Consider the following 24,906-nt stretch of genomic DNA (forward strand, 5'->3'; position numbering starts at 1 on the left):
GACCTAACAGAAGCAGAAGATATTAAGAAGAGGTGGCAAGAATACACAGAAGAACTGTACAATAAAGATCTTCACGACCCAGATAATCGCGATGGTATGATCACTCACCTAGAGCCAGACATCCTGGAATGTGAAGTCAAGTGGGCCTTAGGAAGCATCACTGCGAACAAAGCTAGTGGAGGCAATGGAATTCCAGTTGAGCTATTTCAAATCCTGAAAGATGATGCTGTGAAAGTGCTGCACTCAATATGCCAGCAAATTTGGAAAACTCAGCAGTGGCCACAGGATTGGACAAGGTCGGTTTTCATTCCAATCCCAAAGAAAGGCAACGCCAAAGAATGCTCAAACTACCACACAACTGCACTCATCTCACATGCTAGTAAAGTAATGCTCAAAATTCTGCAAGCCAGGCTTCAGCAATACGTGAACCATGAACTCCCTGATGTTCAAGCTGGTTTTAAAAAAGGCAGAGGAACCAGAAATCAAATTGCCAACATCTGCTGGATCATGGAAAAAGCAAGGGAGTTCCAGAAAAACATCTATTTCTGCTTTATTGACTATGCCAAAGCCTTTGACTGTGTGGACCACAATAAACTGTGGAAAATTCTGAAAGAGATGGGAATACCGGACCACCTGACCTACATCTTAAGAAACCTATATGCAGGTCAGGAAGCAAGAGTTAGAACTGGACATGGAACAACAGAGTGGTTCCAAATAGGAAAAGGAGTTAATCAAAGCTGTATATTGTCACCCTGCTTATTTAACTTCTATGCAGAGTACATCATGTGAAATGCTGGCTTGGAAGAAGCACAAGCTGGAATCAAGATTGCCGGGAGAAATATCAATCACCTCAGATATGCAGATGACAACACCCTTATGGCAGAAAGTGAAGAGAAACTAAAAAGCCTCTTGATGAAAGTGAAAGAGGAGAGTGAAAAAAGTTGGCTTAAAGCTCAACATTCAGAAAACGAAGATCATGGCATCTGGTCCCATCACTTCATGGGAAATAGATGGGGAAACAGTGGCTGACTTTATATTTTGGGGCTCCAAAATCACTGCAGATGGTGATTGCAGCCATGAAATTAAAAGACGCTTACTCCTTGGAAGGAAAGTTATGACCAACCTAGACAGCATATTCAAAAGCAGAGACATTACTTTGCCAACAAAGGTCCATCTAGTCAAGGCTATGGTTTTTCCAGTGGTCATGGATGGATGTGAGAGTTGGACTGTGAAGAAAGCTGAGCGCTGAAGAATTGATGCTTTTGAACTGTGGTGTTGGAGAAGACTCTTGAGGGTCCCTTGGACTGCAAGGAGATCCAACCAGTCCATTCTGGAGATCAGTCCTGGGTGTTCTTTGGAAGGAATGACGCTAAAGCTGAAACTCCAGTACTTTGGCCACCTCATGCAAAGAGTTGACTCATTGGAAAAGACTCTGATGCTGGGAGGGATTGGGGGCAGGAGGAGAAGGGGACGACCCAGGATGAGATGGCTGGATGGCATCACCAATTCGATGGACATGAATTTGACTGAACTCCGGGAGTCGGTGATGGACAGGGAGGCCTGGCGTGCTGCGATTCATGGGGTCGCAGAAAGTCGGACACAACTGAGTGACTGAACTGAACTGAAGGAGAAAGGGGTATAAACCCAAGGTATTACAGACCCATGCCTGACCCTCTTCGGTAGAGCCTCAGGCACGTGGCCCCAGGCTAATTAGTGCTGGCCTAACCACCTCCTATCCTGGAAGAACTCATTAGAGACATTGTGTAAGGGCTCAAACTGAGAATCAGCAGGTAATTAGAACTTTCCACACTTTTGAAACCAAAGTCCTACCCACCGGATGACTTAAGGTTTTACCTTTTTCATTAAAGTGTTCAGAATTGTAAAGAAACACCCTTGTTAGGCAACTGCTGGCTGTTTAACCAGATCCTTGTTTGCAAATATACAATTATCTCAAAAACTGTTTCCAGACTCTTGCTGGCTCATCAAGAATCAGATTAATCACCAGGATTGGCCCAGTGAGTGGCTGGGAACAGCCTGAGGACCTGGAATAAAGGTTCCAGTCCCAGCGGTGGGGGTGTGCTTACATGCTTAGTCGCTCAGTCGTGTCCAACTTTTGCGATCCCATGAACTGTAGCCCACCAGGCTTCTCTGTCCATGGCGCTTCTCCAGGCTAGAATACTGGAGTGGGTAGCCTATCCCTTCTCCAGGGGCTCTTCCCCACCCAGGAATCAAACCAGGGTCTCCAGCATTGCAGGCAGATTCTTTACCAGCTGAACAACCAGGGAAGCCCAGGGGTCGGGGTAGCCGGGATAAAAGACTCTCCTCCCAACTCAGGGCGAGGATGGGTGTTTTCTACACGGGGTCCTGAGCTCCCAGTTGTCATATTACTTTTTTGTTTTGAAGTTTGCGATTGGAGTAAGTTATTTTTTTTTTTTCTTTCTTTCTTTAAATTGGAGGATATACTTTACAGTACTGTGATGATTTTTGTCCTACATCAACATGAATCAGCCACAGGCATCCATGTGTCCCCACCCTCCCCCCACCACGTCCCTCCCAATCCCACATCTCCAGACGATTAGAGAGCACTGGCTTTGGGTGCCCTCAGTGAGAGTTTGATGTACGTCATAACTTTTAAACTATGTATGCTGTGCTGTGCTAAGTCGCTTCAGTCATGTCCAACTACTTGTGACCCTACGGACTGAAGCCTGCCAGGCTCCTCTGTCTGTGGGATTGTCCGGGCAAGAATACTGGAGTGGGTTGCCATGCCCTCCTCCATGGGATCTTCCTGACCGAGGGATTGAACCAGTGTCTCTCTTGCGTTGGCAGGCGGGTTCTTTACCACTAGCGCCATCTGGAAAGCCCCTTAAGCTATGTATACACTTAGGCAAAGTTAGCCATTGTTGGTTAGGAAGCATATGTAAGCTTTCACACTGACTATTTCAAAGACAGCAGAGATAGATTATTGCAATCCCAGGGATATTAGATAAAAAAGAAAAGTCCTAATTCCCGGTGGCCTTTCTGATGCCCCCACTCCTGGCTTCAGTGCTCCTGTGTACTTTCACTGTTTGGGGAAGGGCTCGGTGTTTGGCTTTTGCTGGTGCACCAGCTGGTGGTGTGTGTCTGTCTGTCTGTAGGTTCAGCGAGGGAAGGGAAGTTCTCTGTCTTGCTGCCACTATACGATCAGCATCAAATACAGTGTCGGTCACATCCAACAGGCTTAACCGACAGTTGCTGAAAGAAAGGAGGAAGGAAGGGAGACTAACCCTTGATGCCTGTAACACAATCTAGACTGGCTCAAAGTGGCCATGGTCTAGCCTGGGGCTCCTAAGAGCACCGAGGTGTGTGTTTGTGGGGTGCAGATGAGGGGGTGGCTAGCCTGCCCGCTTGCATTTACCTGAGGGCGCCTCATCTGTCCTCCTGTCTCAATGTATTTCTGGTGTTGGCAGTCGCTCAGTTGTGTCTGACTCTGAGACCCTATAGAATTGTAGCCCGCCAGGATCCTCTGTGCATAGGAATTCCCAAGCAAGAATACTGGAGGGGGTTGCCATTTCCTTCTTCAGGGAATCTTCCTGACCCAAGGATTGAATCCACATCCCCGGCTTAGCAGGTGGATTCTTTACCACTGAGCCACCTGGGAAGCCGTTCTCTCAACAGGCAGCTGTGAGATGGGTGACTTAACATCCTTTATTGACAACGGGCCACTGATTTTATCCGCCCCACTGGTTCCTTTCATTCTGACTTGACTGAAGCCACTGGTTCCCTCCCCTCCCCTCTCCCAGGCCCAGACGGGTCTGCTCATTTTGCCCTCACACCCGTCACTGCTGCCACAGACTGGGCAGGGGAGGCTGAGTTACCTGTTCATTAAGCTGTATGACCTGCGTTTCTAAGTCTTTATCAGATTTGGATGCTGAGCCGCTGGACGAAGCCCTTTTGGCTGATGAGGGACGAGAAGGTGTGGATCCTGGTTTAGATGCTGGACTTGATTTAGCCGCACCTGAAAGTAACCAGAATAAATTACGAGCACTGGCAACATGAGAAATGCTTTTTCGGTTGACAGCAAAACTATGATAACAAAAGGAATTTACTAAAACATGTAAGAGGTAACTGCCAGCTACCCTTTCCCAGCACCGTGTGTGGAGTCAGCTGCACTGGTCGTGTCTGACTCTGTGCGACCCCATGGACAGTAGCTCCCCAGGCTCCTCTGTCCGTGGGATTTTCCAGGCAAGAATACTGGCGTGGGTTGCCACTTCCTCCTCCAGGGGATCTTCCTGACCCAGGGATTGAACCCTCGACTCTAACATCTTCTGCATTGGCAGGTGGGTTCTTCACCACTCGTGCCGCCTGGGACATCCCTCCCAGCACAGAAGTAGCACAAACACGCTGAGGAAGAGTGCACGCGATGAAATGCGAGCAACTTAACCCTTAATCCTTAATCCTGGGCAACTTAACCCTTTGAGCAGTTATTCCCTCAAGTGACAGGAGATTAATGCAGTTGTCCTTTCTCCCTCCAGAGATGAGAATAGCAGACACAAAGGGATTTTAACTTGTTTCTTTCTTTTTTTTTTTAAGAACAAAAGGTTCTCTGATAAGCTCCAAGCATCACCATAATTGAATTTCTAATACCGATCCTATAACAAAGTAATACTTTAGGAGAAATATCGATGCAAATGTCTGTTTTTTCTTTTAATGTATACCCTAGTTTCAGCCATTAAAAGACTCTAGTAGCCATTACCGGAGAAGGCAATGGCACCCCACTCCAGTACTCTTGCCTGGAAAATCCCATGGATGGAGGAGCCTGGTAGGCTGCAGTCCATGGGGTTGCTAAGAGTCAGACAAGACTGAGCAACTTCACTTTCACTTTTCACTTTCATTCATTGGAGAAGGAAATGGCAACCCACTCCAGTGTTCTTGCCTGGAGAATTCCAGGGACGGTGGAGCCTGATGGGCTGCCGTCTATGGGGTTGCACAGAGTCGGACACGACTGAAGCAACTTAGCAGCAGCAGCCGCAGCCATGATATCTCTGTAGCAATGGGCACTCCTGGTTCCCAAGTCCTGGCTTCTAAATGTTATTCTGCAATAAAAGGGCTTCTTGAGATATGGCTGACTCCAGGGGTGGGCCTGGAACATCTAATGTCAAAGAGCAAGGATGTGCTCAAGAATTAAGGTCAAGGAGACAGGGGTCAGACTGAAGGGGCTTCCAACTAGCCACACTTGGGACCATTTTGCAAACCAAAAAGAATAATGGCTGTAATTGTATTACAATGTACTGAATAAACAAAAATCTAGTCCAGGATGAGGGGAATAGAGAGAAAGGATCTAAAGATCTTTACAGAACACTGACAGCTAGGAAATTGCTAAAGAAATGCTATAGAAAAAAATCACCATTTTGCCGTACACTCAACTGATCCAGGGAAGTTTCATCATCTGACTCTAAGACATTGAGAGGTTTTTGGAGAAGCAGATAGAGGCACATGTCAAGTCGTTATCCTGTAAGTTGCTTATAACGGGAGAAGATATGCCTTTACAACAGGGAAGCCTGGGGATTAAGACAGGAACCAAGTTATTCAGCAGCATCGCTAATATCGACAGAAACCGGCCAAACTGAAAGCCCACAGATGTCCGGCAAGACCTCCTCTACCTGAAGCCCAGCTTAAAACAGGCTCTCCCTATCTAGAACTTGACAGACATAGAAAAGGGCTTCTGCAGCCAAAACAGAAGGCACAAGGTGTAAGCAATGAAGTTTACACACGTCGCGGGTTTAGAAATTCAGAGCCACTGCTGAGGCCCAGCCACACCCTCTTCCTCTGAACAGCTCAGTCTGGTGCAGGTGCTGCCACTGGCCCCATTCTCCACCGCAGTCCCCCCACCCCCTGGCTCTTGGGGGTTAAGAACTCATCACTCTCTGCTCTGTAAGCTTTGCGCTTAGCACAATACTTGGCAGAACATATATTGGGTGAAGGAAGAACTGTTTAAATAAATACAGGAACATGTAAATAAAACCTGGTTATGTGGTTCCCAACTTTACATTTTATTTCCAACTTTACAGTTTATTGGGACCAAGAGGTGAGAAAAAGGCAAGGGGTTATACAGGCAAGCTAACAGCAACAAGTTTCAACCAATCTCCTAATTACAAAGTAGCAAACAGGGAAGACTATAAAATTTCTATCTGTCTGTCTTCAGGTGCCGGAAGTCATCAGCGAGAGGTGCCAAGTCATACACACCCTCAAGAAGCATTAATGGCAACATACCCTTTAATATACATGCCTATTATAAAGGAGAAAAAAAAGAATTTTCTTCTAGAAATACAGGGAAATGCCTAATATGCCTAAAATCAGAATGCTTAAATTAGGTATGACTGAAGAAGTGTGAGTATGCACACCTTTAGTTACCTGGACACCTCACTTATGCACAAGACCCTCCCAAGTATAGACAGTGGATGGCCTGTTTTGTGATTCACCAAAGCTGCGAGGAGCCTTCATCTTTGTAGAAGCCCAGAGAAAACACTCCTGGACACGGCTTCCATGTCCCACTGACCAGGTTCTCTAACTCCAGGCCAAGCCAACAGGGTAAGGAGCACAGCGCAGAGAACAGCAGGGAAGGCAGGGCGAGGATGTGTGGGCCTGGCAAAGAGCCTTCTCCAAGGGCGGCCAGCAGCCAGCCTCGCTGGGGAAGCTGCTGTCGACTAATCAAGTCACTGCAGATAGTTCCATGAGCTGTGTGTCATATTTTAATATAAAGAAGGTCTAACAGAACGTAGCTCAAAGACTGTCCATGACCAACCTTTTTTATTACTAGATGCAGACTTACTAAGTGCCTACCATGAGCCCTGTGTGTCCTCAGAATCTCAGTGGGTGGAGAATTCACCTGCAATTCAGAAGACACAGGAGACCCGGGTTCGATCCCTGGGTCGGGAAGATCCCTGGAGGAGGAAATGGCAACCCATTCCAGTGTTGCTGCCTGGAGAATCCCATGAACAGAGGAGCCTGGCGGGCTACAGTCCATGGGGTCACAAAGAGTCAGACACAACTAGGCGACGGAACACGAGGGTGATAAGCCCTGTATTGGAGGTCTCTGCTTTAGAGGAGCTCATGATCGCATGGGAGTGATCATTTAAGAATGCTCACAGGCAGAAAGACAAATAGTCTATGTCATCACTGACACGTGGAATCTAAAAAGTAAAGCAAGTGACTGTATAAATGTATTAAAAAAAACCAAAAATCTGCCCAGGCAGGGCCACTCTCAACATTCTCAGGAACAAGGCAGTGTTCTAGATGTGACCACAGAGCGTGACTGGGCTGCACTCCCTCTGCTGAAACTCCTCCCCCTTCTCCTTTGAGTGACCGAGTCTAACATCCTTCAGATCTCAGCTTAAATGTGCCCATGCAGGGAGGCGACAGGACCCAAACACCCTCCACACAGCACCCATCAACTGGAGCGGTATAGAGTGATTTATTTAATGACTGCTTCTCCCATTAGACCAGGGCTTCCCTGGTGGCTCAGCGGGTAAAGTGTCTGCCTGCAATGCGGGAGACCTGGGTTCGATCCCTGGGTCAGGAAGATCCCCTGGAGAAGGAAATGGCAACCCACTCCAGTATTCTTGCCCGGAGAATCCCATGGACGGAGGAGCCTGGTGGGCTACAGCCCACAGGGTCACAAAGAGTCGGACACGACTGAGCGACTTCACCTTCTTTCTTTCTCCCATTAGAGGGCTTCCCAGGTGGCGCTAGTGGTAAAGAATATGCCTGCCTATGCAGGAGATCCCTGGGATGGGAAGATTCCCCAGGAACAGGAAGTGGTACCCCACTCTGGTATTCTTGCCTGGAAAATTTCATGGACAGAGTAGCCCAGTGGGCTACAGTCCATGGGGCTGCAAAGAGTCGGATACGACTCTAAGCAACTGAGCACTCCCATTAGACTTAAACTCCAACAAGGCAGGCGTTGTATCTGGTTTGTGTTCTCAGGGCCAACCACAATGCCTGATCCGGAGGAGACACTTGATAGTTACGCTTTTGTGACTCATGACAGAACTCCTGGGAGAGGCAGGTATCCAGGGGACAGGTCCCAGGGGAAGCTCGAGGAGCTGATGGCAACTTCAAAATCACTGACAGCAAGAGCCAGCACTATCTGAAGGAAACCAAACAAAACCCACCAGCCTCCCAGAGAGAGAATCTCTGACTGGGTTTCAAGGTCACCTTCCACCATCACTTAGGCCCTTTAGAGATGGAATCAGGACAGCAGTTCACCTGGGTAAACTCAGTCGGTAAACAGTTAACTCTGAGTAGCGGGGAGCAAGGTGGTTTGTGCTGGGCTGTCCAAGTCTGCCTTGTTCTCGTCCATGCCTCTCCTGAAGGGAACAGCCCTTCGGAAGGGGTTTCCCTAGAGGGCGACTGACCACCCCCCACCCTCTTCCTGCCAGGCAGGTGTCCCTCAGCAGGTCAGCAGCTGGGATGGGGCTGGTTGCAGGAGCTGAGTGAGATCCACTGGACACATGTTCTTCTACTCCACCTTACCCAGTCTCATGTAAATTTTAAAAGAAAAGCCTGAAAGGAAAAGAAGTCGGTTGCTTGTAAAACAAGGTTGTGTGTGCTTGCGTGCTTAGTTGCTCAGTCGTGTCTGACTCTTTGCAACCCTGTTGGACTGTAGCCGGCCAGGCTCCTCTGTTCATGGGATTTCCCAGCAAGAATATATTTTCGGGACATCATCAAATGCAGCTTGCAAAAAAAAAAACCCTGAAGTGTCTGATAAGAAGTTAAAGTAGAAGACGTCAGGGTAAGCCAGAGCTCCGTGGAAGAACAAGTTATCAGGGAAGAAAATCTAAAAATAAGCAGCGGGAGCAGGCTGGGAGGGAAATGGGGTCATGGGAGATGCGGGCGGCTCACGGCAGAGGCCAGAGCGGCTGCCGTCACTGGCGCTGTCCCAGTTCCAGCTTTTTCCTGAGGAAACACATCCCTTGCTGCTGACAGAGTCCAGCTAGACTGTGGTTCACAGGTCTTGGCACTCAAGTGCCAGCTGTGATTCACAGACCCTATAAACTGGCACCATGCATGCAGCCTGGAGGTCTCGGAGATGAGAAAGATGAAGGCAGTGAGAGTCAGACTTGGCATCCCCCTGCTGCTGGGTGGGGAGGGGACAGTGGTGAAGAGGGGGCTCGGTCCACGCCCCACTCACTATACGCGCTACACGGGGGATGGGAGCAACACTTCTGCCTCCACGGGTAGGACAAAGCAAAGAAGGGAAAACAAATTCGAAAAATGTAAAAAGCTCAATTAAGTAATTAATACCTGAAATTTAAAATTAGAGAGGTTTTGAATTCTGATTTAAGTTGTTTGGAAAGAAACTTAATAGAAATAAACGTCTGACGGATGAGGACACATCCACGAGGTCGGCACCAGTTGACTGTACATTTCTACCTTCCAGTCAGTAAAGGCAAAGACATGAAAGAACGGGAAGGACATCGGGAAGATTTTAGTATCTGCAGAGGTTAAAAGTTTTCTTAAAAAACCACACAATTAAAGCTCATTTTCAAAAGAATGTAAACTGAGCTCTTTAAATCCTCGCAGGCTGCAATCTGATATGGACGTAACTGACCCCTCATGGCTACCGTGTGATCCACACACATCAAGAGACACTAAAGGCTGAAATGCTCAAGTTTATAAAGATGAAAACCAAACCTTGTGTTTCCTGTGTTTAATGCTTTCATGGTTTAACTTTTTAGAATAATAGTAGACAATATCCGGTGTTATATCGTACTCATTAGACAGTTAAGAACTAGGTTTTTGTTTGTTTTAAAGTCTTGTTACCTTCTATCGTCTTCTGGGGTGTACCCAGCTTGGGGGGTGACAGATATTCTTTTCCTGGGCTGCAATCAGGATGCTAACAGAAAACTGTACTGCTATCATTGATACTAAATTTAACACTGATACAATACTTTTATGTAAGCTAACATTCGTATTCCATTTTTGTGAAGTGTCCTTGATAGCATCCAATCATGGCTTTAGACACAGGGGTTCTCAAACGCTGCCTTCATGCTTCCTCAAATGCCCCCAAGTCCACGGCTGACTTCACTTCTGTACCTTCCCATCCCTCTCTGCTCAGTGATGCTTATACGGAAAACATTTACATAATAGCTTTTAAAGAGAGTACAGCTACTTTGGCAAGAACACAGATACAGATTTTTTTTTTTCTTGCAGCTATCAGACATTTCAATTTTTTTGTGAGGCTGCACTTGATGATGTCCTGAAAATATAATGAGCAGTAGCCCCGTCTTACAAGAATCATTTTTCCCTAAGTTTTCCTCTCCCTCCCTAACTTCCCCCTTCAAAATAAAAAGGAGTTTCAGAGTGGAGGAAACTAGACATAAATTCTGTACAAGTCCCTATAATTCTCTGATTTGACCCACTGGATAGGGACATGATTTACAATGCTAGCCTTTGAGCAGTTGTGTCTTAATTAATGCCTTCAGGAGTTGGGGGTATAAATATGATTCTAAGACATTTTAAACCATCGTTGTAAAAAACAAAGAGTGGCCTGATTCACTGTCTTAGTGAAGCCAGAGCATTGCTGTGTCTAAATGTCAGTAATTAGTAGCTTGCTTAACGTTTACAGAAAAATGCGCCCCCATTTTAGGCCTGTGAGGCCCAATGAATTCATAACTAAGAAGCAAATAAAAGCACTTTATCCTTCTTTATACTTGGCTTTATCCTCTGCGGCCGGGGCTCTGGCGGAATTTAGAAATTCTTCTCACATAATCTGCCATATTCTTTCTGCCAAAATTAAACAGAGGAGCTAAAAATATGACATTAATACTGTTGACAAGAACTGCAGAGGCAGTAAAGAAACACACAGTCACTCAGGAAGCAACCTCTCTCCTGGTTGTCCCCAACTTCTTCCCTACTTGGTGAGCACCCACCAACACACACACACACCTGCTTCCTTCTCACTTAATTAAAAAGCCCACAGAGGAGGGGTGGGGATGCAATGGGTGCAGGGAGTCAAAAAGTACAAGCTTCCAGTTATAATTTAAATAAGTCCCCGGGATGTGATGTACAGCATTAACTACAGTTATTAATACTACAGTTAATAGTACTGTATTGCATATTTGAAAGATGAGAAGGGAATTGAACTTAAAAGTTCTCATCACAAGAGAGAAACAACTTGTAACTCTGTGCAGTGATGGTTGTTAGCTAGGCCTACTGTGATGACCATCTCACAATATACACAAACACTGAGTCATTCACATGTCCATGTACATTCACATGGACATGTGAAACTAATAAAATGTTATATGTCAAATATACCACAATAAAAACAAGCCCAAACCCCACAGAACAACTCAAATATGACTGAAGCTATCTCGTACCTATGCTGATTGTTTGTGGATCAACCTGACATCACTTCCTTATCCCTGTTAACTTTGGCAAACAGGTGTTATTGTTTAACTGAGATAATGAACCTGGTTAAAATAAATAATTGGGCCACTGCTGGGGGAGATGGCATGGGGTGGGACTGACTGAAAAGAAAGAATTCCCACAGGAAGAGGATCTCCCAAGTGACTGACACCAGAGCTGTCACACTGCGGAACGACAGCAAGCTCCCATGCAACCCTGACCACCGCACACACACGATCTAAGACTTTCCTTCGACAATGCCTCTACACCTCCACTTTGCATGTTCTGTAATCTGCTCAGCCCTGAGGGTGGAAAAACAAAAAAGGCACCTCAGTGGCCAACGTTTTGTCCAAATGGAACCTTAACAGGGGTTCTGGGGTGCCCTGATTCACGAGATCATTGACAGGTTGGTTCTGTTACTCTCCAACGAGGAGTTCAGAGGCCTTACTGGCTTCTGTCCCACCAGGGCAGCCAGTGGCAAAACTGGGCTTTTCCTTTTTGCCACTTTGGTGTCAGCTTCTGAAAGTTGGGTGGCTCCACCTCTAAGCAGCTCGGGGCGGGGCTCCACAGAGCTGAGCCTGAACCACGTCAGTCCTGCAGAAGGAAGACCTGCTAGGAACACTGTGTCCTTCCTCTTGCCCAGGGAGGCGGTGGTGAGGAGCGGGGCCGGGGGCCCTGCAGCCTTCGGAACAGCCCTGGCCCTGCTGCCAGCTCACGGGCAGGACTTTCGCTGCCACCTGGACTTCTTTCTGTCCCACACAGTCCTCATTCCCAGAGCTGGGAAGAGTACCTGGGTTAAGCCGTGGAAAGTTCCTACCCAGGAGCCTGGCACACAGTGAATCAGCACACCCTGTTATTATTATCACTCAGCAATTGAGGCCTGATTCAACTAATGACAAGAAAGCACACAGGCTTCCCACTTCTAGATGCCAGCAAGATAAAAACTAAACTGCTGACACGATAAGGAAATGAGACTCATTCTATCTAAAGGAAATCTTTATGAAAACAGGTTTAACCCATAACCCACTGATGGGCTCCCAGGCCTAGGTTCCCACATTCGGTACTCTGTCTTGAGAATCAGTAGACCAGAGCCCAAGTTTCTGTGCTCCTTCTGAAATCACCCCGATTCATGCATTCCTGTCACAAATATTTACTGAACCCTGACTGCGTATCTGGCAAGCTACAGGCACTTGGGATAAAACAGGGAATGAAACACAAAGATGCCGGTCCATGTGGAATTCACGTTCTAACGGGGGGAATTTGATAACAGAGGATAATGTTAATAAATTAGTAAGTGACATGATAAACCAGAAAGTAAACGCCACGGCAGAGGCAGGGCCAGGCAAGAGGAGGGAGTGCCGGGTGGGGCTGGGAGTGCGGCAGTTCTGAACAGAAACTTCTGAGAAGGCCTGAAGTTCAGGACTATCCATCGTGTAGTCCCCTCCAGTCTCAAGTCCTTGCTCAGACCCAGAGGACCTCCCCGAGTCCCTCCAGAAGGACAGGGGTCACAACTCCAGCCCCCTGGGTGGCAGCCCAGTAGGGACGCCACGAGGTGGGATCCACCCTGGGCATGCATGGGGCTCACCTGGCCTCAAAGCCTCCCTCCTCACCGAAGCTGACGTGTCTGGAACAGCCCCTTGGTTCCAGCTTCCAGGATCCCTGGAAGGGACATGCCACTTGCAGGAGTCATCCTGACTTCTTCAAAGCCCCATTGGGAAAGTGCAAGCTGAGCAAAGACCCGAGACAGGCGAAGTTGGCCTTCCGGACAGCCAGGAACAGAACATTCCAGGCGGAGGAAAGACCCAGCCTCACCTGGAATGGAGGGAGTTGGGGGTGCCGTGGGAGGAGGGAGCTCGAGAGGGACTGGAGGGTGGCCGCCACGGACCTCGGAGGTTACCGGCAGGAGTCCGGCTTTTGTTCTGAGGGAGAAGGGCAGCCATGGCAGGGTCCTGGGCCTGACGTGGGTTGCAGGCGGCTCTCTCCGCCTGCCGTGTGGACAAGACTAGCGGCGCTGAGGGTGCAGAGGCCAGCTGGGCGGCTACTGCGGCCACCCCTGGTGTGAGCGGTGAGTGCCCAAGATGAGTGTGGGTTTGGGAAAGCATTCACAATGCGACAGTTTAGAAAACCCTATGATACATCCCAAAGCACCAAACATCCGACCATTGATCACAACTTGGGTTTTGCGTCATTCAGTTCAGTCGCTCAGTCGTGTCCGACTCTTTGTGACCCCATGGACTGCAGCATGCCAGGCCTCCCTGTCCATCACCAACTCCTGGAGTTTACTCAAACGCACGCCCATTGAGTCGGTCATGCCATCCAACCACCCCATCCTCTGTCGTCCCCTTCTCCTCCCGCCTTCATCGTTAACAACAACTAAAAGGTCTTCTGGGATCAACAGCATCTGCTATGGGTTTCACGGGGAGGGTAGAAGGACGAGGCGGCGGTGACAAGAGCCATGAGTCAGCCGGGGTCCCTCCCGGCCCGCTGCTTGGAGCCATGCCACAGTGTGCTAACCGCCTCTGCCCTGGGGGAACGTGCCAGGGGACAACGCCAACAGCCCGGGCCTGAGCCCCCATGCCCGAGGCCTCTCCATCCAGTGGTCACCAAGAGGGGTGAGTGGCCTGACTCGGCTGGGCATGTCCAGCCAGTGTGAGCATTCACAAACCGAGTTACTTCTGCCCTGGTTACTGTCCCTGCTGGAGAGGATGTGCTTATTTTTAGCCATCATGTGACTCTCCAGTGTTTTCCAGGCTCTGCTTGAGTCACTCCGGTTTCGGAGAAATTTTCAGAGCCGGGGGGAAAAAAATGCAGGAACGCCTCTTCTTGAAACAGCTTCAATAGTAAAGATTCTGACTTTACGTGGTTATCTGAGCATGGTATGTATTTCTTTTGATAAGCTGACTTTTCACATCCCTCACATCCTGGTAGAGAATTAAGTGTGCTTTGCCAACGCATAAGGTGTCAACCAATTACTATCTTATTCTAACAAGTTCAAATTCTTGTTTTGAAATTGTTCTCAGAGCAATTTCTCTCTAGAAGTAGAGAAGCTCCCTTACCCCTGTGAAAATAACATGCACCAGCATTCCGATAATAATTGAGGGGAACACTCCCTTGCTTGTTTACTGCAGCAATAAGGAACGCCGGTAGCTGAACGAGCCCAGCAACCCGAGTCAGCCCACTGAGAGTAAAGACACGGGCATCACCATGACAACATCAGTGTCATGTGCACTCCTGGCATACAGTCATCATTTAAGCCAGAGGCTTACAGACTAAGATGGCCATTCTGGGGAACACTTATGTTCATCCTTTATGATGTCCAGTCAGAGACCTCCTGGCTCCACTGACAAGACCAAGCGTTTCAGGTTGTCTTGATGATGGTGGTTAAGTTCACTGTGCTCCATTAACACTATCTTACTGGGACTCCCTTGCAAAGACAGAAACAGGCTGAAGCCACAGAGCTGCAGGAGCCCTGGGAGGTGAGAACCAGAGCTGAGCCCCACTCTAATCACCTGCTCTCCTCCATTCCAGTTGACTCCCGTGCTCCAGGTTAATCCTAAAGGAAATCAAGCCTGAATTTTCACTGGAAGGGCTGATGCTGAAGCTGAAGCTCCAACACTTTGGCCACCTGATGTGAAGAGCCAACTCATTGGAAAAGACCCTGATGCTGGGAAAGATTGAGGGCAAGAGGAGAAGGGGGTGACAGAGGATTAGATGGTTGGATGACATCCCTGACTCGATGGACATGAGTTTGAGCAAACTCCAAGAGACAGTGAAGGACAGGGAAGCCTGGTGGGCTGCAGTCCATGGGGTCGAAAAGAGTTGGACGTGAATGAACAATGACAACAACCAGGTTTCTGCTTCCACCACCCAATGACCAAGCCAGAAACCTGTGCATCATTTATCCTTGGCTTCCCCTGTCCTTTATATCTCATATCGTATCACCATCAAGTTTTGTTGATAAAACCCCCTTAAAGTCTCTATAACCCACATGGCTGTGACTTCTGTTCAGGCCACCCTCCTCTCCTACATGGTAGGCTGCACCAGCTGCTAGGCTGTTGCACTTAAAACCTTTCAATGACTCCCCCAAAATCCTCATGACAAATTGTAAACATTTGTGACTACAGAACTTCAGGCGACTGCCCCTCTGTGCTCTTTACCCCCTGGCGTACCCACTTTCCCCGAGAGCATGGGTGGGACCTGTGGCTTGCTTCCAACCAACAGCATATGGGAAAGGTGATGGAATGTCACTCCCATCACATGGAATCCTGTAGGATTCTCTCTCTGACTCTGTTTGCTGGCAGGCACACTAGAGACTCACCCTCCTGGCCTCGAAGAAGTCGACCTCCACCGCAAGCACCCATGTTGGAGAAGCCCCTGGGGTAAGGAATCACAGGTGGCCTATGGGAACTAGGAGTAGCTGCCAGCAAGGAACTGAAGCCTCAGTCCTGCAGCCTCAAAGAAGCTGCCAACAACACAAGGGAGTTTTCCCCAGTCGAGCCAATGATTAGACCACACCCCCAGCAGATGCCTGGATTGCAGCCTGGTGAGAACCGAAGGCAGAGAACAAAATGAAGCTGTGCCTGGACTTTAGAGGCTGTGACACAACACACAAGTGTTGTTTTAGGCTGCTAAGTCTCTAGTAGTTCTGCAGCAACAGGACATGAATACTGCCTCTTTACACATGATACAAGGGCCCTGGCTCACCTCTGCAGCCAGCCTCACACCTCAATGTCCATATGGAACGACATGCACTTCACTGAGTACTGCATGTTCTTTCTTAAAAAAAAAAAAATTATTATTTATTTTTGGCTGTGCTGTGTCTTTGGTACTGGCTGCCCGTGGGCTTTCTCTAGGTGCAGTGCTCCAGCTTCTCCCTGCAGTGGCTTCTCGTGGTGGGAAGCTCTAGGCTGCACAGGCTCAGTAGCTGTGGCTCCTGGGTTCTGGAGCACTAGCTCAGTAGTCGTGGCACAGGGTCTTTAGCTGCCCTGCAGCCTGTGGGATCTTCCTGGATCAGGGACCGAACCCACGTTCCCTGCACTAGCAGACGGATTCTTAACCACTGAGCCAACAGGGAAGTTTGAGCATGCTCTCTTTTGATTGCAACATTCTACTCTGTTTGCAAGGCTCTTTTCTAAACCCTTCACCTGGCTAACTCCTACTCCTTCGCTAAGTCTTAGTCAAACCTCATGTCGTCCAAGAAGCTTTCCTAGAGTACGCTAGGTCAGCTCACATGGTCTTCTTCCTACACAACCTCACTGCACTTACCTCACTTTAATGCTGTTGTCTATTTAGTGCCAGACTTCCTCATAGGCTGTAACTTCCTGATTCCCTGTCTATTTCCAGAACCTCTCACAGTGCCTTAAATAGCTGTTGAAAGACTGAACGAGAACTCAAGTAAAGCTTTCACAAAAGGGCAAGGAAGCCAACAAAAAGAAACTGTTGTTTAAGAACTATTTTCTGAGCTCCTGTGCAGTACACTATGCCATTTTCTGAGCTACGGCGTCAGGGGCTCCTCAAGTGATGGAGATGATTGGTGAAAACATCCAAACAGCCACGTGCTGGCGTAAATGCTGCATTCTCCTTGATCCACAGGGACACTGCAGTGATACAGTTTAAATCAATTCAACAAATACTATGTGAGAACCCTCTATGTGTCAAGCAACGTGGAAACAATGATTGAACAAGACAGAACTGGTTGACAGTTTGGTTCACTCAATTCCAGGGGGATCGAGAGAATTCTTCAGGTCAAAACTGTCTTCAGTTCCTGCCCAACGTACCAAAGGACAAAGAGAGGCACCGGTGATGAAGAAAAATAGGCTCACTGGTGACTCGCGACAGTCTGCTCATGGAAACAAATAAATGCTAAGTCACTGCTTTTTGAGGTTTAAAAGCTTTCCTGTGAGGCTAAGAGGCCAAGCGCCAAGTTATTATACCTGAGGAGAGAAAAGGGACGATCCATCACGGAAACGTATGGGTCTGAGTTCCAGAACTGATGAATATTTCAACACATACAGGGAGCAGCTGTGTAAGAATGACCCAATGCTGGTGATGAAAAGACCCAGTACTGTTTAAAATGGGGCCAGGACAGACCTCCCTGGTGGTCCAGTGGTTAAGACTCTGCGCCTCCACTGCAGGGGGCGTGGGTTTGATTCCTGGTCGGAGAACTAAGATCCGACATGCCTTGTTGCACAGCCAAAAACAGAAAAAAGACAGGGTGATCTGCTTCCCAGATGAAGACAGGGCGACAATGGAGGCCCTCACCTCCTCCTGCCAAGTCCCATGTAAGGGCACAGCATGTGGCATGCTGAAATCCGTGCCAGTTTTGTCCAAGGGGCTTACTCTTCACTTTGAAATCACCCAGATCATCTACTCAGAGAATGATCTCAATTGAGGGATTAAAAAATCAGAGATTAGTAATTCCACGAACCTAGGGCTTGGTTTTCTGGACTTTATACACATTTCTGCTTTGGAGTTGATAGGAGGAACAAGTAGCTGAATGTTTGTTTCCTGCATTTACAAACATATATAAAATATAGTGACTCTCACCCCAGAGCCTATTCCAAGGATAAACGTGAATGCTGTTTAAAAACATAAACGCCATTCAAATAGAACAGCATGTGCTCTGTTTCAAGCTGTTACAACACTGGAGGGCCTTTTATTTCCTTCACTAACTATGCAATTTCAATTTGGTTTGTGAAATTTTACTGCAGTTCAGTTCATGTGGGAAGAAGAGAAGAACTTAAGACAAGACCGTCTCTGTGATATTTGAGTGTGCATGTGCTAAGTCACTTCAGTCATGTCCAACTCTTTGTGATCCCATGGACCACAGGCTGCCAAGCTCTTCCAAGGTGAGTGTATACACGCTAAGTTGCTAAGTTGTGTCCAACTCTGCGACCTTATGGACTGTAGCCCGCCAGGCTCCTCTGTCCATGGGATTCTCCAGGCAAGAATACTGGATTGGGTTGCCATGCCCTTCTCCAGGGGATCTTCCTGACCCAGGGATCGAACTCGCATCTCTTATGTCTCCTACATTGTCAGGCGGGTTCTTTACCACTAGCGCCAACTGGGAAGCCACTAAGAATATTGGAGTGGGTAGCCATTCCCTTCTCCAGGGGCTCTTCCCAACCCAAGGACTGAACGCGTCTCCTACACTGCAGGCAGATTCTTTACCATCTGAGCCATCAGAGCAGGATATTTGAGAGACAATATCAACACAGTAGTTAAAGAGCACTAGACTCTGGAACCACAGGGCTCCCAGTTTCCAGTGTGTGACGCTGACAAGTTATTGAACATCTCTGTGCCTCCATTTCTGCAACTCTAAAATAGGGGTGGGATGGGGACTGTCCACCATTTAGGACTGCTGTGAAGCTCAACTGAGCTCAAACAGGTTGTGTTTAGAACAGCGGGCATTCAGTATGTATTCAATACTTACTCCCTCTGTATCTGATGCGAAGAGCCAATTCATTGGAAAACACTCTGATGCGGGGAAAGAGTGAAGGCAAGAGCGGGAGGGGGAGGCAGAGGGTGAGATGGTTAGATATTGTGACTGACTCAGTGGACCTCAATTTGAGCAAACTCCGAGAGATAGAGAAGGACAGGGGAGCCTGGTACGCTGCAGTCCATGGGGTCACAAAGAGTCAGACTTGGTGACCTAACAACAACAGAATTTTACATGTTTTCCCTTTCCCTAACTTCCATGAAAAATTCATAGATTTCAAAAACCCCAACCTGTGATACACTTTGATTCCAAGAAGTCAAAATAATTAAAACTTACAAACTGAATTAGTAGGTCATCTGTCAAAGGTGCTGTCTCCTGAAACAAACACATCAGGATAGAAATGGAAGATACACATCTCTTCCTAGGAAAAAGCCCCGGCTTCTTCCACAGACACTGCCAGAAGAAGAGTCCTCTCTGAGGCTCCCCAATTCTTCACAACTCTCTGTTTCCCTCTGTGCCCAATATTCCAGACTCACAGATATTCAGTATCCTGCAAGGCAGAGTGCTGCTCGTATTTTATGCTGTGGTTTTATTGTTATAGATAGAGGAACACAGTTTTAACTATACTTCGAGAAGAAAAGTATCCTGACATCTAGCTTATATATTTCACATATGATAGATGTGTAACTGGAGGAGCAAAGCCACCATTACCCCCACTCTCCTTCCAAGGAGTAGGGAATCTCCTTTAAGAACCTAAGTAATTGGACCACTATAATCCACCCCCGCCCCCATTTTCTCCAGGCCTAAATGTAGCTAAAGGAGCAGCCACTGGTGTGCATCTTAGGGGATGATTCCTCAATACAAACAGGCCGAGGGCGAGCCACACTGACGGAGGGCAGGGATGGAGTGAAAGATACATTGTTCGTATAATAAGGAGAAGTGCTAACACCCATTTAGAAAGGAGTCTTGCTAGTTATGGGACTGGCAAGAAAAATGCATTTCTTCCTTGTTATGAGTTGACAGTGCATGATTTTTTAAAATCAACATTTGATCCTTGAAGTAGGTATGTGGATAACAGAGTATGTGGTTAGTGACTGGGGACTGTGGGACAGCAGTGCCAGGCAGATGCACGCAGGGAAGTTGTGAGAACAAACAGGCATGACTCCTTTTGACGGAGAGACTATGAAGGGACAAGAAAGGTGACGCTGTCTGTGCTCATCCTAATGGGGTTCTCGGGAGTAAATGTCATTATGGGCTGTTTTAGTCTAAAGAGAAGATATGAAAAATATGCATTTCTTGGAGTAAATGATGACTTTGGGGTTGAGACCAACATTTGTATTTAAAGAGTGGAGTTTCTCAAAAGCTAAATGAAGCCTTACATCGTGACAATAATAAAGACAAAGGTCTTGTATAGCCCTGAGGTCAAGGTTAGAACTCCTGAGTGGAATTTAGCTTCTTGAGTACTTTTCACTTGGACTCTTGAATTAAAGCCTGTTAAATAAGAAACATCAACACTCAACAGAGCAATGAAACAAAATCCAGAGTCTCCATGACATAACATCACAATGTCTAAAATAAAATCCAAAATTACTCAGCATATGAAGAGTCAAGAAACGGTGGATAGAGCAGACAAGAACTTTACAGCAGCCATCATGAGCATTCCCGTCAAGTAAAGTACGCTTATAATAAATGAAAGATAGGCACTCTCAACAGGGAAATAAAAAAAAAACTGAAAGAAATAGTTGAAATATAAAAAACGCTCAGCAGTAGAGATGACAGAGAAAGAAGACAGTCAACCTGAAGATACATTAATAGAAACCATCTAAAGAATAGAGAGAATACTGGCAAAAAATGAACAGAGGCTCAGGGACCTGAGAGATAATATCTAAAGCTCTGATATATGGAAAAATGAAGTTCCAGAAATATAGGTTACAGAGAATGAAGCTGAAAAAATACTCAAAAATGCTGAAAATCTCCCCAATATGGTAAAAGACACTTGCTTAGAGACTTAAGAAGTTTAATGAACTCCAAAATAAGATAAATTTAAAGAGAACTTTGATTAGGCACATCACAGTCACACTACTGAAACCCACAGAGGAAGAAATCTTGACTGCATCCAGAGAAAGCAGCCTATGACTACGGGGGAAGGTGATTAGCCTGAGCACACATTTCTGGCCACAGAAAGTGGAAAGACATCTTTAATGGGAGGGCTTGTGCAGTCACTACAGTTGTGTCCGACTCTTCGCGACCCAATAAACCAAAGCCCTCTAGGCTTCTCTGTCCATGGGATTCTCCAGGCAAGACTACTGGAGTGGGTGGCAGTTTCCTGCTCCAGGGGGTCTTCCCCACCCAGGGACTGAACCCACATCTCCTGCATTGCAGGCAGACTACTACTGAGGCACCGGGGAAGCCCTAACGGGAGGGAGGGAAGAATACAAGATCCGTTTGAATTCTTTATCTAGCAAATATCCTTCAAGAATGAGGGTGAAATAAAGCCATTCACAGAAAAATGAAACGAAAAGAATCTGCTGTCATTGCACCTGCTTTACAAGAGATAACTTCTTTTTCTCTGTTAAAGTTATTGGGTCTGAAAAGCAATGAAATTAGTAGGGAACTCAGATGTTCAGGAATGAATGAAGAACACTGGAAATAGGAAAAATACGAAAAATAAAATTTTCTCTTAATGTCTTTAAAATTCATGTGACTATTTAAAGCAGCACTGCCTAATAGGAATAGAATAAGAGCCATGTAAATAAACTGCTTCTAGTAGCCACATTAAAAAAATCTTGAAATTAATTTTTAATACATGTCAAATATACACAATATATGCAAATTATCATTTCTACATGTAATCAATATAAAAATTATCAAGCTAGTTTTATATTTTTCCCATACCAAGTCTTCTAAATTCAGCATGCATTTTATACATACAGCACATTTCAATGTGGAATAAGCACACTGCAAGTGCTCAAAAGCCACTGTATAATACAGCACTGATTTAAAACAGAAGTTATAACATTGTCTTGTGGCATTTATAATGTATGTATGTTTATAGTATAATACGTATGATAGGCAAAACAAAGAACACTGGAGGGAAGGGTTGTCAGGGTTCCACATTTTATATGAAATGGTATAAAGTACACTGTGAAAAGGCAAGAATATAATATATACGGTAATCCTTAAAGCAACTACTGAAAAAAAATTAATGCAAAGAGATACTGTGAAAAAGGCAACAGATAAAATAAGATGAAATACTAAAAAATTTTTTCTAATTCAGAAGACAACAGGAAAAGAGAAATATTAAAAACCAGAGGGGACAAGCAGAAAACAAATGATAATATGGTAGCTCTAACTCCAGCCAAATCAGTAAGTAAATTAATAATGAACTGACACTCCAGTGTCCACAGACTACGAGAATGAATAGAAAATGCAAGACCCAAATACATGCTGTTTATAAGAAACATACTTTAAATAGCAAGACAAAGATAGGTGGAAATTTACCTATATGGAGTAAGATACACCACGCAAACAGTAAGCATAAGAAAGCTGGAGTGGCTACATTAATATCAGATAAAATAGACTTTAAGACAGAGATATCTTTTACCAAAGATAAAGAGGGGCACCTCTTAAAATAGAAAGGTCAATTCATCAGGATGACTCAACAATCAGAAATTTTCTATGAACCTAACCACAGAGCCCTAAACACAGGAAACAAAAATTGCTAGAATTAAAGAGCTGCTGCTGTTTAGTAGCTAAGTTGTGTCTAACTGTGAACCCATGGACTGTAGCCCTCCAGGCTCCTCTGTCCATGGGATTTCCCAGGCAAGAACACTGGAGTGGCTTTCCGTTTCCTCTTTCAGGGGATCTTCCAATCCAGGGATTGAACCTGCGTCTCCTGCATTGGTAGCTGAATTCTTTACCACTGAGCCACCTGGGAAGCCCAGAATTAAAAGGACACATCGATAATTCCATAATTAATGTTAATGCTCTCTGCAGCGACTGTTAGAACTTGGTAACTACTAAAAAGAAAAAAGCAGTAAAAACACAGATGATCTGAATAACACTATCTACTACCTTGATATTGATATTTCTAAAACACCATACAACCAACAACTGCAGAAGGCATATTCTTTTCAAGGGACAATGACCAAGACAGACCACATTCTGGGCCAGAAAATCAAGATCAGAACAAGGATTTTAAAAACCACTGTAAACTGCTACATTTCACTGCTCCTCCTAAAAGACATAAAACAAATTAAACTTTGTGGGAAAGTAAAAGCAACTCTTCTTTCCCAGTGGTGATCGGTGATGCTTACTTAGGTTGTAGGTACTCAAAAAATATGCAAACACTGGTAAATAAGGACAATCACTTTGTTAAGGTTGTATCAACAGCCTTCAAGAACCCCAAATTAAAAATAATTGCGAGTAAGAGTATTCATATACTCAATACAGTTTCTGAAAAATGTTGTTCGGATTTATTTAAATCTCCATTTAGGAATTTAATTATGATCATTCAAATGCTTTATTCTATTCTACGTCTTAGGTTGCTTCCTTTTTGAAGTCATTTTTCTAGTATTTCTGTTTAATCTTATTTTGAGGCTGGAATGCTAAAGTCCCTAAGGAAAAGAGAAAGCTCAGAATCAATTTCCATAGCAACTCTAAATCCACCACACTATATTTGTATATGGGAGTTTGATTTAAGTACATTAATATATGTGGATTTGCAACATGTCTAAGCTGTGGTTGCTATAGGAACCACAACTTCAAATTTCCTTTTAAGTTTAGTAAATGCTCACACATAAAAACTGATCCCTCTGACAGATATCTCAAGTTGCAGATATGGCTGGCAGCAATAAATTTATAAACATGACTCACTATGATATATGCACTTAATAGATATCATTATGAAAATGTGCATTTTAATACATGTTTCTAGTTGGTAGATCAAAAGCAATTCTAGATGCAATTTCTCAGGATGGAGATAGAATAAGACTTTGCCAGGCAGCCATTCATCCTTAGCAAAAGCCTGTGCCATGCTGAAGCTTTCTATAGCCTAGCTAAGTCACCCAAATACACACAGACACCAACAAGCTCTATTGCTTCTCTGAATCCACAGAATATCCTGTTGTCTGTACTGAAATGGCAAAAAAATCTGGCACATTCTCACAGAGACAGAACCCACTGAGCATCTGCAGTGCATCTATTTTGTACACAAGCAAATAACCTATGGTGCATGGCTGTATAAGTACTCTGCATGATGTAAAAACACAATTTTTTTCTTCCCATGTAGACAGTCCTTTCTTAATTATCAATGTGGATAATCCATCCCATGATCTCTTTTCCCAATTCTAACATGGCCTCTTTGCCACAAGGCACACTGTGGCTCCTGCATAGTGCTCTTCAGGTATGACAGCCAGGACCTGCATGTTAGCTTTAGTATTAGCTTACAGAAGTATTTAGAGAGAGAGAAAGCCACTGCAAAATGGACCAAATATTTCAAAGCCAAAGTGGAAAAAAAAAAAAAAGACCATCTCCTATTTTCAATTGTACCAGACGTTGCTTGTTTTCACTAATGCAGATAATTAAGAAATGACCAAGGCTTAGAGGTGGAATCAGTACTCTTGCCTGGGAAATCCCATGGATGGAGGAGCCTGGTGGGCTGCAGTCCATGGGGTCGCTAAGAGTCAGACACGACTGAGCGACTTCACTTTCACTTTTATGCATTGGAGAAGGAAATGGCAACCCACTCCAGTGTTCTTGCCTGGAGAATCCCAGGGACGGGGGAGCCTGGTGGGCTGCCGTCTATGGGGTCGCACAGAGTTGGACATGACTAAAGCGACTTAGCAGTAGCAGTAGTAATAGTAGTAGTAGTAGTAGTAGCAGAGGTGGAAACAAATTACTTCCGAGTGTTACTAACCTGGCATCGCTGTGAAATAACTGACGTAGGCAGGTGAACCTCCCAGACAGCTGGGGGCCCTGACCTCACCAAGCAGTTTAATTTGTCTTAATTTTTTTTTTTTTCCTTCTGGCCATGCAGCACAGCTTGCGGGATCTCAGCTCTCTGACCAGGGACTGAACAT

At 45.8% G+C, this 24,906-nt stretch overlaps 1 protein-coding gene across 3 annotated transcripts in view; it reads right to left on the bottom strand.

Annotated features, from left to right (window-relative positions):
• MAPRE2 (microtubule associated protein RP/EB family member 2) overlaps positions 1 to 24,906 on the bottom strand; it is a 187,683-nt gene that overhangs the window by 15,252 nt on the left and 147,525 nt on the right. For all 3 annotated transcript variants that reach the window (XM_052660419.1, XM_052660418.1, XM_052660417.1), the window contains one exon: positions 3,855 to 3,994. In XM_052660419.1, coding sequence (XP_052516379.1) covers positions 3,855 to 3,994 — 140 coding nt within the window. The remainder of the gene's footprint in view (positions 1 to 3,854; positions 3,995 to 24,906) is intronic.

This window comes from Budorcas taxicolor, chromosome 22, assembly GCF_023091745.1.
Source record: "Budorcas taxicolor isolate Tak-1 chromosome 22, Takin1.1, whole genome shotgun sequence".
NCBI classification, from domain to species: Eukaryota; Metazoa; Chordata; class Mammalia; order Artiodactyla; family Bovidae; genus Budorcas; species Budorcas taxicolor.